This window comes from Sciurus vulgaris (assembly GCF_902686455.1).
Source record: "Sciurus vulgaris genome assembly, chromosome: 5".
Taxonomy (NCBI): Eukaryota; Metazoa; Chordata; class Mammalia; order Rodentia; family Sciuridae; genus Sciurus; species Sciurus vulgaris.
In genome coordinates, this window is record NC_136465.1 from 87,250,806 (window position 1) to 87,261,543 (window position 10,738).

The 10,738-nt window shown below is 35.9% G+C and overlaps 2 protein-coding genes across 2 annotated transcripts in view; one reads left to right on the forward strand and one right to left on the reverse strand.

Moving 5' to 3' along the window:
• The window catches only part of PLCZ1 (phospholipase C zeta 1), a gene marked incomplete at its 5' end in the record, with an annotated part of 52,541 nt that extends 47,090 nt beyond the window's left edge, over positions 1-5,451 (reverse strand). Inside the window, one exon of the mRNA XM_079139882.1 lies at positions 5,332-5,451. Coding sequence (XP_078996008.1) covers positions 5,332-5,451 — 120 coding nt within the window. The remainder of the gene's footprint in view (positions 1-5,331) is intronic.
• A 1,195-nt stretch (positions 5,452-6,646) lies between these two features.
• CAPZA3 (capping actin protein of muscle Z-line subunit alpha 3) lies at positions 6,647-10,004 on the forward strand. The gene has a single exon (XM_079141513.1). It carries the CDS (start codon positions 7,373-7,375, stop codon positions 8,270-8,272), a length of 900 nt encoding a protein of 299 aa, XP_078997639.1. The 5' UTR covers positions 6,647-7,372; the 3' UTR covers positions 8,273-10,004.
• Positions 10,005-10,738: the final 734 nt, after the last annotated feature.

Genomic DNA, 10,738 nt, shown 5'->3' on the forward strand with positions numbered 1-10,738 from the left:
TGTAGTATGCTGATTTTAAGTCCTTTGGGTATAGGCCAAGGAGTGGGATAGCTGGGTCAAATGGTGGTTCCATTCCAAGTTTTCTAAGGAATCGCCACACTGCTTTCCAGAGTGGCTGCACTAATTTCAGCCCCACCAGCAATGTATGAGTGTTCCTTTTTCCCCACATCCTCGCCAACACCTGTTGTTGCTTGTGTTCTTGATAATCGCCATTCTAATTGGGGTGAGATGGAATCTTAGGGTGGTTTTGATTTGCATTTCTCTTATTACTAGAGATGTTGAACATTTTTCCATATGTTTGTTGATTGCTTGTAATGTTGTTTGATTCATTCTGTTATTTTTTCCCTTCCCCCCACCCCTCCCACCCCTCTTTTCCCACTTCTTCGGTGAAGTGTCTGTTCATTTCCTTAGCCCATTTGTTGATCAGGTTATTTGCATTCTTGGTGTAGAGTTTTTTGAGTTCTTTATAGATTCTGGAAATCAGTGCTCTATCTGAAATATGATTGGCAAAGATTTTCTCCCACTCTGTAGGCTCTTTCTTCACATTGCTGATAGTTTCCTATGCTTAGAGAAAGCTTTTTAGTTTGAATCTATCCCAGTTATTGATTCTTGCTTTTATTTCTTGTGCTATGGGAGTCCTGTTGAGGAAGTCTGGTCCTACGCCGATATGTTGAAGATCTGGACCTACTTTTTCTTCTATAATCTGCAGGGTCTCTGGACTTATTTCGAGTCCTTAATCCATTTTGAGTTTAGTTTCATGCATGGTGAGAGATATGGGTTTAGTTTCATTCCATTCTATATGGATTTCCAATTCTCCCAGCACCATTTGTTGAAGAGGCTATCTTTTCTCCATTGCATATTTTTGGCACCTTTGTCTAGTATTAGAAAATTGTATTTATTTGGGTTTGTGTCCATGTCCTCTATTCTGTACCATTGATCTACCTGTCTATTTTGGTACCAATACCTTGCTGTTTTTGTTACTATTGCTTTGTAGTAGAGTTGAAGATCTGGTATTGCGATACCCCCTGCTTCACTCTTTTTGCTAAGGATTGCTTTAGCTATTCTGGGTTTCTTATTCTTCCAGATGAATTTCATAATTGCTTGCTCTATTTCTGTAAGGTACAACATTGGTATTTTGATTGGAATTGCATTGAATCTGTATAGCACTTTTGGTAGTATGGCCATTTTGACAATATTAATTCTGCCTATCCAAGAACATGGGAGATCTTTCCATCTTCTAAGATTTTCTTTAATTTCTTTCTTTAGTGTTCTGTAGTTCCCATTGTAGAGGTCTTTCACCTCTTTTGTGAGATTGATTCCCAAGTATTTTATTTTTTTCGAGGTTATTGTGAATGGGGTAGTTTTCCTAATTATTCTTTCCAAAGATTCATCACTCATGTATAAAAATGCATTAGATTTATATGCATTGATCTTATATTCCGCTACTTTACTGAATTCACTTATGAGTTCTAAAAGTTTTCTGGTGGAATTGCCTGGTTCATCTAAGTATATAATCATATCATCAGCAAATAGGGATAGTTTGAATTCTTCTTTTCCTAATCGTATCCCTTTAATTTCTTTGGTTTGTCTAATTGCTTGGCTAGAGTTTCAAGGACGATATTGAATAGAAGTGGTGAAAGAGGGCATCCCTGCCTTGTTCCAGTCTTTAGGGGGAAGGCTTTCAGTTTTTCACCATGTAGAATGATATTAGCCATGGGCTTAGCATAAATGGCCTTTACAATGTTAAGGAATGTTCCCACTATCCCTATTTTTTCTAGTGTTTTGAGCATGAAGGGGTGCTGTATTTTATCAAATGCTTTTTCTGCATCTATTGAAATAATCATGTGATTCTTGACTTTAAGTCTATTAATATGGTGAATTACGTTTATTGATTTCCTGATGTTGAACCAACCTTGCATCCCTGGGATGAAACCCACTTGATCATGGTGCACTATCTTTTTAATATGTTTCTGTATGCAATTTGCTAAAATTACTCATTTCTTCTTGATGTTTTTAAATTAGATTGCTGAGACATAATTGATTTGCAAAAAGTTTCCATATTTAAGGTATACAAATTTAATGAGTTTGGAGTAAGAGTGGAACCACAAAAACATCACCATGAATGCATTCACCCACTTCAAATTTTTCCTTGTATCTCTTTATTAGGTGAGTGTGTGTGTATTAACAACACTCAACTTAAGATCTAGCCTCATGCCAAATTTTAAGGATATAATACAGTGTTATTTACTACAGGCACTATCCTGTTAGTAGATCTCTAGGACTTATTCATGTTGTGCTGTACCCTTTGACTAACACTACCCTGCTCCCTGCACCCCCAGGCTTACATGTTGTTGTAAATGGCAGGCTTTCTTTTAAAGCATGAACAATATTCTATGGTATGTATATGCCACATTTTCTTTATCCATTCTTCTGTTGATGGACACTTATGTTGCTTCCATATCTTGAATAAATAAAGATACGAACACTGAATGCAGACATCTCTTCCAGATCTTGATTTCGATTTCTTTGGGTGTATACCCCAAAGTGCGATTTCTAGATTATATAATAGCTCTATTTTTAACTTTTTGGGAAACTCCCATACTGCTCTCCATTTGCTGCACTGATTTACAGTCCCATCAACAGTGTACAAGGCTGCCCTTTCCTCCATACCCTTTCAACCCTTGCTAGCCTTTTCCTTATATAGCCATTCTAATAGAGATGGTATTTCACGTGGTTAGATTTGCATTTCCCTGACAATTAGTGATATTAAGCACCTTTTCATATACCTGTTGGTTAAGTGTATGCTTCCTTTGGAGAAATGTCTGTTACAGTTCCTTTGCTTGTTTTTAAATCAAGTTATGAGTTTTTTCTTGTTGAGTTGTGGGACTTTTTTATATATTTTGAATACTAACCCTTTATCAGATACATAGTTTACAAATAATTCCTTACATTCTGTGGGTTGCTCTTTTATTTTGTTATTTCCATTGCTTTTTATTTTTTATTTTGATACAGGGTCTCACTAAGTTGCTTAGGGCCTCACTAAGTTGCTGAGACTGACTTTAAACTGGCAGTCCTCCTGCCTCAGCCTCCTGAGCTGCTGGGATTACATGCGTGTGCCACCTCGCCTGGTTCTTTAATGAATCTTGAATTGTGTGTGGTACAAACATTCCCGTTTGTTCTTTTGCATGTAAATATCCAATTTTCCCAACCCTATTTATTCAAGAGACTATATTTCTCCAATGTGTATTCTTAGCACTTCAGTTGAAGATCAGTTAACCTATATGAATGGGTTTTATACTGGACTTTCCACTCTGTTCCATTGGTTTATATGACTTTTTATACCCACACCACACATTTTGATTACTGCAGCTTTATAAATAATTTTGAAATCAGGAATTCTGATACCTCCAGCTCTATTCTTTCTCAAGATTACTTTGGCTATCCAAGGTCTTTTCTAGTCCAATATGAATTTTTGGAGTTCTTTTCTATTTCTGTTTTAAAAAATGCCATTGGGATTTTAATAGAGATTGCTTCAAAACTGCAGATTGAGGGTAGTATGGACATATTAATATGGGGTGTCTTTCATTTATTTGTATCTTTTTAAATTTTTTCAAGAGTGTTTTATAGTTTTTTGTACAAGTTTTTCACCTCCTAGGTTAACTTTATTCCTAAGTATTTTATTCTTTTTAATACTAATGTACATGAGATTACTTTCCGGATTTCTTTTTTGGAAAGTTCAGAATTGGTGCATAGAAATACAACTGATTTTTGCATATTGGTTTTGTAGTGTGCCACCCTACTGAATTTATTAGTTATAACAGGTTTTTGGCAGAGTCATCATAGTTTTCTACATGTAAGATCATATCATCTGTGAACAGATAATTTTACTTCTGCCCTACCAAATTGAATGCCTTTCATTTATTTTTCTCAACTTGGTCTGGCCAGAACTTCCATTACTATGTTGAATAGAAGTTGTGGGAGTGGGTGTCCTTGCTTTGATCCAGACCTTGGAGGAAGACCAGTTTTTCACCGTATGTTAGCTGTAGGCTTTTCATACACAGACTTTATCATGTTGAGGTAATTTCCTTCTATATGTAATTTCTTGACAGCTATGTTTTTCTTTCATAAAAGGATGTTGAACTTTTTCAAATGATTTTTCTTCCTTTTTGGGGATGATCTTGTGATTTCTATCCTTCATTTTGTTAAAGTGGTGTTTCACATTGATTGATTTCTGTATGTTGAGCCATCCTTTCTCACCGGGGATAGATCCCTCTGGTCATGAAGTATGATCCTTTTAAAAATGCTACTGAATGTGACTTGCCATTTTTTTGTTGAGTAATTTTTCATCTATATTCATAAGAGATATTGGCTTGTAGTTTACTGGTATCATCTGTGTCCAGCTTTGGTATCAGTGTTTTCCTAGCTTTATAAAATGACATTGGATGTGTTTCTTCTTCTATTTTCTGAAAACATTTAAGAACAATTGGTATTGATTTTTTAAATCTTTGCAATAATTTACCCATGAAAGCATTTAGTTCTAGGCTTTTCTTTCTTAGGAGATTTTTGATTACTGACTCAATCTTTGCCTACTGGTCTATTCAGGCTTTCAAGCTTTTGATTCAGGCTTGGTAAGTTGAATATTTCTGGAATTTCTCTATGTATTCTGAGTTGCTCCATTTGTTGGCCTATCTTTGCTCATAATAGTCTCTTATGATTTTTTTTTTATTTCTGTAGGATCAACTGTAATGTCTTCACTTTTATTTACAATTTTATTTGTCTGAGTCTTCTCTCATTTATTCTTAGTCTTGCTAAGGGTTTGCCAATTTTATCTTCTGAAGAAAAAAATTCTCTTAATTCCATTCATTTCTTCTATTAATTTTTTTTCTATTGCATTTGTTTCTGTGCTAATCTTTATTATTCCATTCCTTCTGCAAACTTTGGACTTAGATTCTTCTTCCATACCTTCTATAAATCACTAACATTTTAACTATTTCTATTTGATCATTTATATGGTTTTTGATACTTATATGACCAAGCCTAATTATAAGCCCAATCCAAGATCTTATGTAAGCATTCCTGTATAATCAGGAAATTGTTTTAAACTGATAGCCTGTTATTATTTCAAATTTTATCAACAACTAATTTTACCTCTTACCTGAATTCTCAACTTGATTGTAAATATAGTTAGCAAAATTAATTTCTTTTATTCTTAAGAGATTAATTCCTCATGTGCATTTTCTACAGAAAGTATTCAAGTGGCTAATAATATTTACTCATATTAAATTAAATTCTTCCTAGAATGGGATAGGCAGGGGGTGGATATCATCTCACCTTAAAAATATTTTTCACATGACCATAATTGCAAGGAATATCTAACTTTTCAAGTAATCTGTGAGCTTTTTCTACATTAATTTTTCCACCTCTAAATTCATCCTGAATCTTCGACAAAAACCATGTATGAAGCAAAAAAAGTTAAGGAAATTCTCAAAGAAAGTTAATAAATGTTTAAAATTCTTAAATATTGTATCTTTCTTCAGATTACTAAATTTATTTTTAATTTTAAAACATGATTTATTTTATGATTAAAGTAAATGACAAGATATGATAAACAGTATTTAAAACAAAATTTAAAAGTCACTATTCTGTAGTAAAGATATGAAAGGGCATAACAATCAAAATACCAGAAAAAGAATAGAAATAAAATTTCAGAAATGCAATTATTACTTGAGAAATACATTAAAACACTGTTACAGCATGTTGCCTGAAGGCATGAACTTGACAAGATCTAGACTCCAAGATCCCCTCTCACTTGACCTCCCTCATGCAGAAAGGTGGGAAAAATGATACTTAATCTGATGGAAGGTGGAAGTATTAAATAAGTCCATAATATGTCACTGAACACAGATTTTGCTACTGAGCATTCAAAATATAGTAACCATGAGTAATACTATTATTACTTTATTCAAATATCCCATTTAATGTATGCATCCAAAACAACATTTTAGGAACAATCAATAAGGGTTAAAAATACCTTGATAACAATATATTTGGTATGAGGGAGAAGACTAAAATAACCCAGTGTACCTGTTACATACAGATAAGCTACAAAAATTAGGACGCTTCAATTTGAAAACTAAGGTTAAGATGAAATAATCTAGCAATGTATAAAATCATAAAAGTCATAGGTAAATATTGTTCAAAATCTCCCTCAATTTCACATTGTCAGAACCTATGAGAAGTCCTTAAATTCAATAGCTATGACTTCACGTGACAAAACCCGAGTTCTTATAGGAAAAGCCACAGAAAAGCACAGTACAGATATGGAAGGAAGTCATAGTTCACACTATGAAGTGAGAGACTTCAGATTGGGACTTTTCTAAAAGAATAAGAAAAGAGTCAAATAAAGAGGCTAAACCAAGAAAAAGGAGAGAAAAAAGGAACAGAAAGAACTTCCCAGTGGATATCTTGTTTCCATATTTTCATAACTTGTCGTGCAGTTTCTCCTCGCTTAGAAGTCTCTCCTCAGTAGGTGCTGTCACGGGTTCCAAGTGTAACTAACTCTGCCTCTTTGTGGAAAAGGAATTTCTCGCTACTCATCGGTTGTTGCCACTGTCACCACTTTTCTAGGGAGAAAGCAAAGAACACACAGTGGTTTGTTGCCTTTGTTCTTTTGAAACTAACATACTTAAATCTCACAGAAACATCACACAAGACATGGTCCCTGCGTGATCCTGCCCAACCGTTTTGGTTTCTTATGTTCTAATCACGGTGTTTATAAATGTAACGTCCCCTGCTGTCTGGCACATTTCTGTGGGCTACTGCTATATCTCATTTTATTTTTACCATTTTGTTCAAAGTTTTCAGACCTCTCATCACAATGTGCTTCCAGTGGGTTGGGGCAGCTATTCTAAGGGCCTGAGTAAAAATCAACACCATTTGATCCCTGAAGATGGAAAAATGCTGTCAAACACTCCCTAGAAACTCTGGGCCTTTTCTCTAGATCCCTGACAACATATAACGCACACAGAGACACACCACTTTTGAAGAAGCCTGTTCAGGAGGCTAAGTTCTTAAAATCTTCAAAATTGGTATAGCTGGTTGACTGGGCACCACGCTGTCAGGTGACTGTCATTTTTCCTTTTGGTCTGAACACCCATTGTGATATCATCAAAAGTTCCACGCTTCATAGAGAAAGCTCTTTATGACTTCACTGGGAGACTCAGAGCTTGCCAGCCTGCCTGTTTTCATGGGTGGACATAATAATCTTAAGCTTGAATGATTAACACCTTGATGGGAAAGGTGTCCCATGGAATGTTTTCTCATCCTTTGAACACTCTTTATTTCAGAAGCTTTGCTTCTGCTGCAACCAAACATGTCACTTAGCGTTCTAAGTAGGAAAGAGAAAGAAAGAGTAATTCGCAGACTGTTAATACAGGCACCTCCAGGGGAATTTGTAAATGCCTTTGATGATCTCTGTCTGCTTATACGTGATGAAAAACTCATGCACCATCAAGGTGAGTGTGCAGGCCACCAACATTGCCAAAAATATTCTGTTCCACTCTGCATCGATGGAAATCCAGTACTCTTGTCTCACCACAATGTAATGGGTGACTACCGATTTTTTGACTATCAAAGCAAACTTTCTTTCAAATTTGACCTGCTTCAAAATCAGTTGAGAGACATCCAAAGTCATGGTATTATTCGGAATGAGACAGAATATCTGAGAACTGTTGTTCTATGTGCCTTAAAACTGTACGTGAACGATCACTTTCCAACAGGAAATTGCAATGTGCTGAGAAAAACTATCAAAAATAAGGAGTTCTTGATAGCTTGCATCGAGGATCATAACTATGAAACAGGAGATTGCTGGAATGGCCTTTGGAAATCTAAATGGATTTTCCAAGTGAATCCATTTCTAACCCAAGTCACAGGAAGAATTTTCCTGCAAGCTCACTTCTTCAGGTGTGTCAACCTTCATGTCCAAATCTCCAAGGACCTGAAAGAAAGCTTGGAAGTAGTTAACCAAGCTCAACTGGCTCTAAGTTTTGCAAGACTTGTGGAAGAGCAAGAGAACAGATTTCAAGCTGCTGTCTTAGAAGAATTACAGGAGTTATCCAACGAAGCCCTGAGAAAAATTATACGAAGGGATCTTCCAGTGACCCGCACTCTTATTGATTGGCAGAGAATACTCTCCGACTTGAATCTGGTGATGTATCCTAAGTTAGGATATGTCATTTATTCAAGAAGTGTGTTGTGCAACTGGATAATATAAAGGATTACTCCTGATAATCATCTTGACCTGACTTGGTTGTGTTTTTGGGACATGGATGTTTTCCTGAAGGTGAGCAACCCCTAGAGATGCCTAGTCCCATCCAAGTTCACATAGGGAAAAGTATAAATAGTCATTTTACTCAGGCAGTATTCACCAATATGGCAAGAAAGGGTGGAGCTAACATACTTCACAGTGTTGTCTACCATAAAAGCAGACATTCATTAGAATCTAAATAGTTTTATAGAATGTGGCACTCCAGAAATATATGAGTGGCCAGGATTAAGGCTGTGTGTGTGTGTGTGTGTGTGTGTGTGTGTGTGTGTGTGTGTGTGTGTAGGAATGAATTTGGAACTGTCTTTGGAACTGAGAAGTTATGCAAATGAATACCACTCTGCAAGTGATATTTTACATAATTCAATTCAGTCCTAGACCAGACCTGAAAGGGTAGATTTCAAGAAATGACATTAGATTTGGATGTTCCATGAAAGCAACTGATATCAAGAATCTAGTTTAGATGAAAAACTGTCAGTAAACTTGGCTCCACTGCCAAGAGGAGCACACTCCCTCCTCCCTCTCCACCCAACAAAGAATTTGGGATTACTCTAAATCCCTGGACTTGTCTTGTAAATAACATGGTCTTCCAAGTCAACCAAAAAGCCTGATATCCCAGCCTTGTATAGTCAAGCTCTTGTAAAATCATCACTGTAAACACTTCTAAGTGCTTACTACCTAATGTGTCTTGTGCTAAATGTTTTTCATATAACTTTTCATTAGTCTGGTCCTAGATTTATCTCCATTTTACATAACAAGAACCTAAGATTTCAACTTGTTTAAACCATCCAGGCACACAGCATCTTAGTCTATTCAGCTGTTACAATAGAATACCATAAACTGGGTAGCTAATAACTGAAATTCATTGCTCCCAGTTCTGGAGGCTGAGATACCCAAGACTGAGGCACCAAACAGATTCATGATCTGCTTGAGGGCCTATTTTCTTTGACACAGTGAAAGTAGAAAGGCAGCTCTCTGTGTTTCTTGCATGGTACACTAATCTCATACATGAAAGTTACAAATTCATGACCTACCCAAGGCCTCACCTCCTGATATCATCATCTTGGGGATTGTTTCAACATTCAGACCACAGCCCATAGTGACAGGCATGAGTGACTCTAGAGTTCAGGCTTAGGGTATCTTGGCTTTCCATAGAGGCCTGTTGCATAAAGAGTAATGAACTTTGCTGGACAATGATTTAGGCAAGCATTCTACCTAATAAACATCCCAGAAGAAATAGGACTGGTGCTTTCTAGTGAAAACAAGCTTCCTATACTGCCATCCTAAAAACCTTCCCAGTACTATTACCACTGGTATCTGCTCTTTTAATTAATTCCAAGTTTAAACCTCCTTAACAAGATTTTGGGAGAAGAGTAGATGGGTCCCATCCTCCATTTCTTATTTACCTAGGTAGCAAAGTACTTTGTATTTTGGATTCATGGAATTGGGAAAGAGAAAGGAATCTAATTCTACTTAATAAACTTCGAAGTAGTCAAGATTCTATTCAAGAATTTCTAAAACTCAAGTCTCTTTTCCCCAAGTGGTGGTTCTTAGAGAATATCAGAATTATCTGGGGTATATCTGTAAAACTACAATTACTGGGCCTATGTTCAGATGTTGAGTTACTAAGTTGGAAGATACTTTCTCTCTCTCTTTCTCCCTCTCTCTCTCTCTCTCTCTCTCTCTCTCTCTCTCTCTCTCTCTCTCTCTCTCTCTCTCTCTCTCTCTCTCTCCCTATGTTTAAAGCCCAGGACCTTTTGCAGGCTAGGCAAGCGCTCTACCACTGAGTTACACTTACATTCCAGGATATCTACATTTTTAACAAGTATCAGAGATGACTCTAAAACAAAGGAAAACAGAACCATATTTTAAGAAATACCACCCTATTTGTAAAATAGCATGTTTTGTTTTCTACTTAATTAAAACCATTTCCCACAAAACTATTGTCCAGTAAAAGTCATTTCCACTATTCACTAGAGTCACTGTGCATGGACAAAGACAGGTTTCCATCTGTCACATAAAAAGGGTGAGAAAAAACTTTCTAAGTAGAAAATAAAATTGTTTTCATAACAGCAAAATGGAGACATTGGGTGGATTCTTTAACAAAAATGTGAGTTGATACCATGGTTTTATTTGTAAGAGTTTTCCAGATCATGCCAGAATAAGATTCAACGGTTTATGGAACGACAGTTACACAGACATTTGGTTTCCTCTTCTAGAGCACAGTTTTAAAAATGTTACTGATATTTCTATATATAGAAGTTGCATGGACAAATCGTGGTAAAGCACTTAAAGTATAAGGTATTTTGACCAATTTCTTCCAACCAATTTTATGGAATTGTTTTAAATATTAAGAATATGCAGCACATAAAAATTTGTATTCTGTTCTATTTTTACATAATGCATGTATCATAA

Bases quoted from the DNA above. Each gene is read 5' to 3' on its own strand.
- CAPZA3 (XM_079141513.1), top strand. From the start codon at position 7,373: ATGTCACTTAGCGTTCTAAGTAGGAAAGAGAAAGAAAGAGTAATTCGC.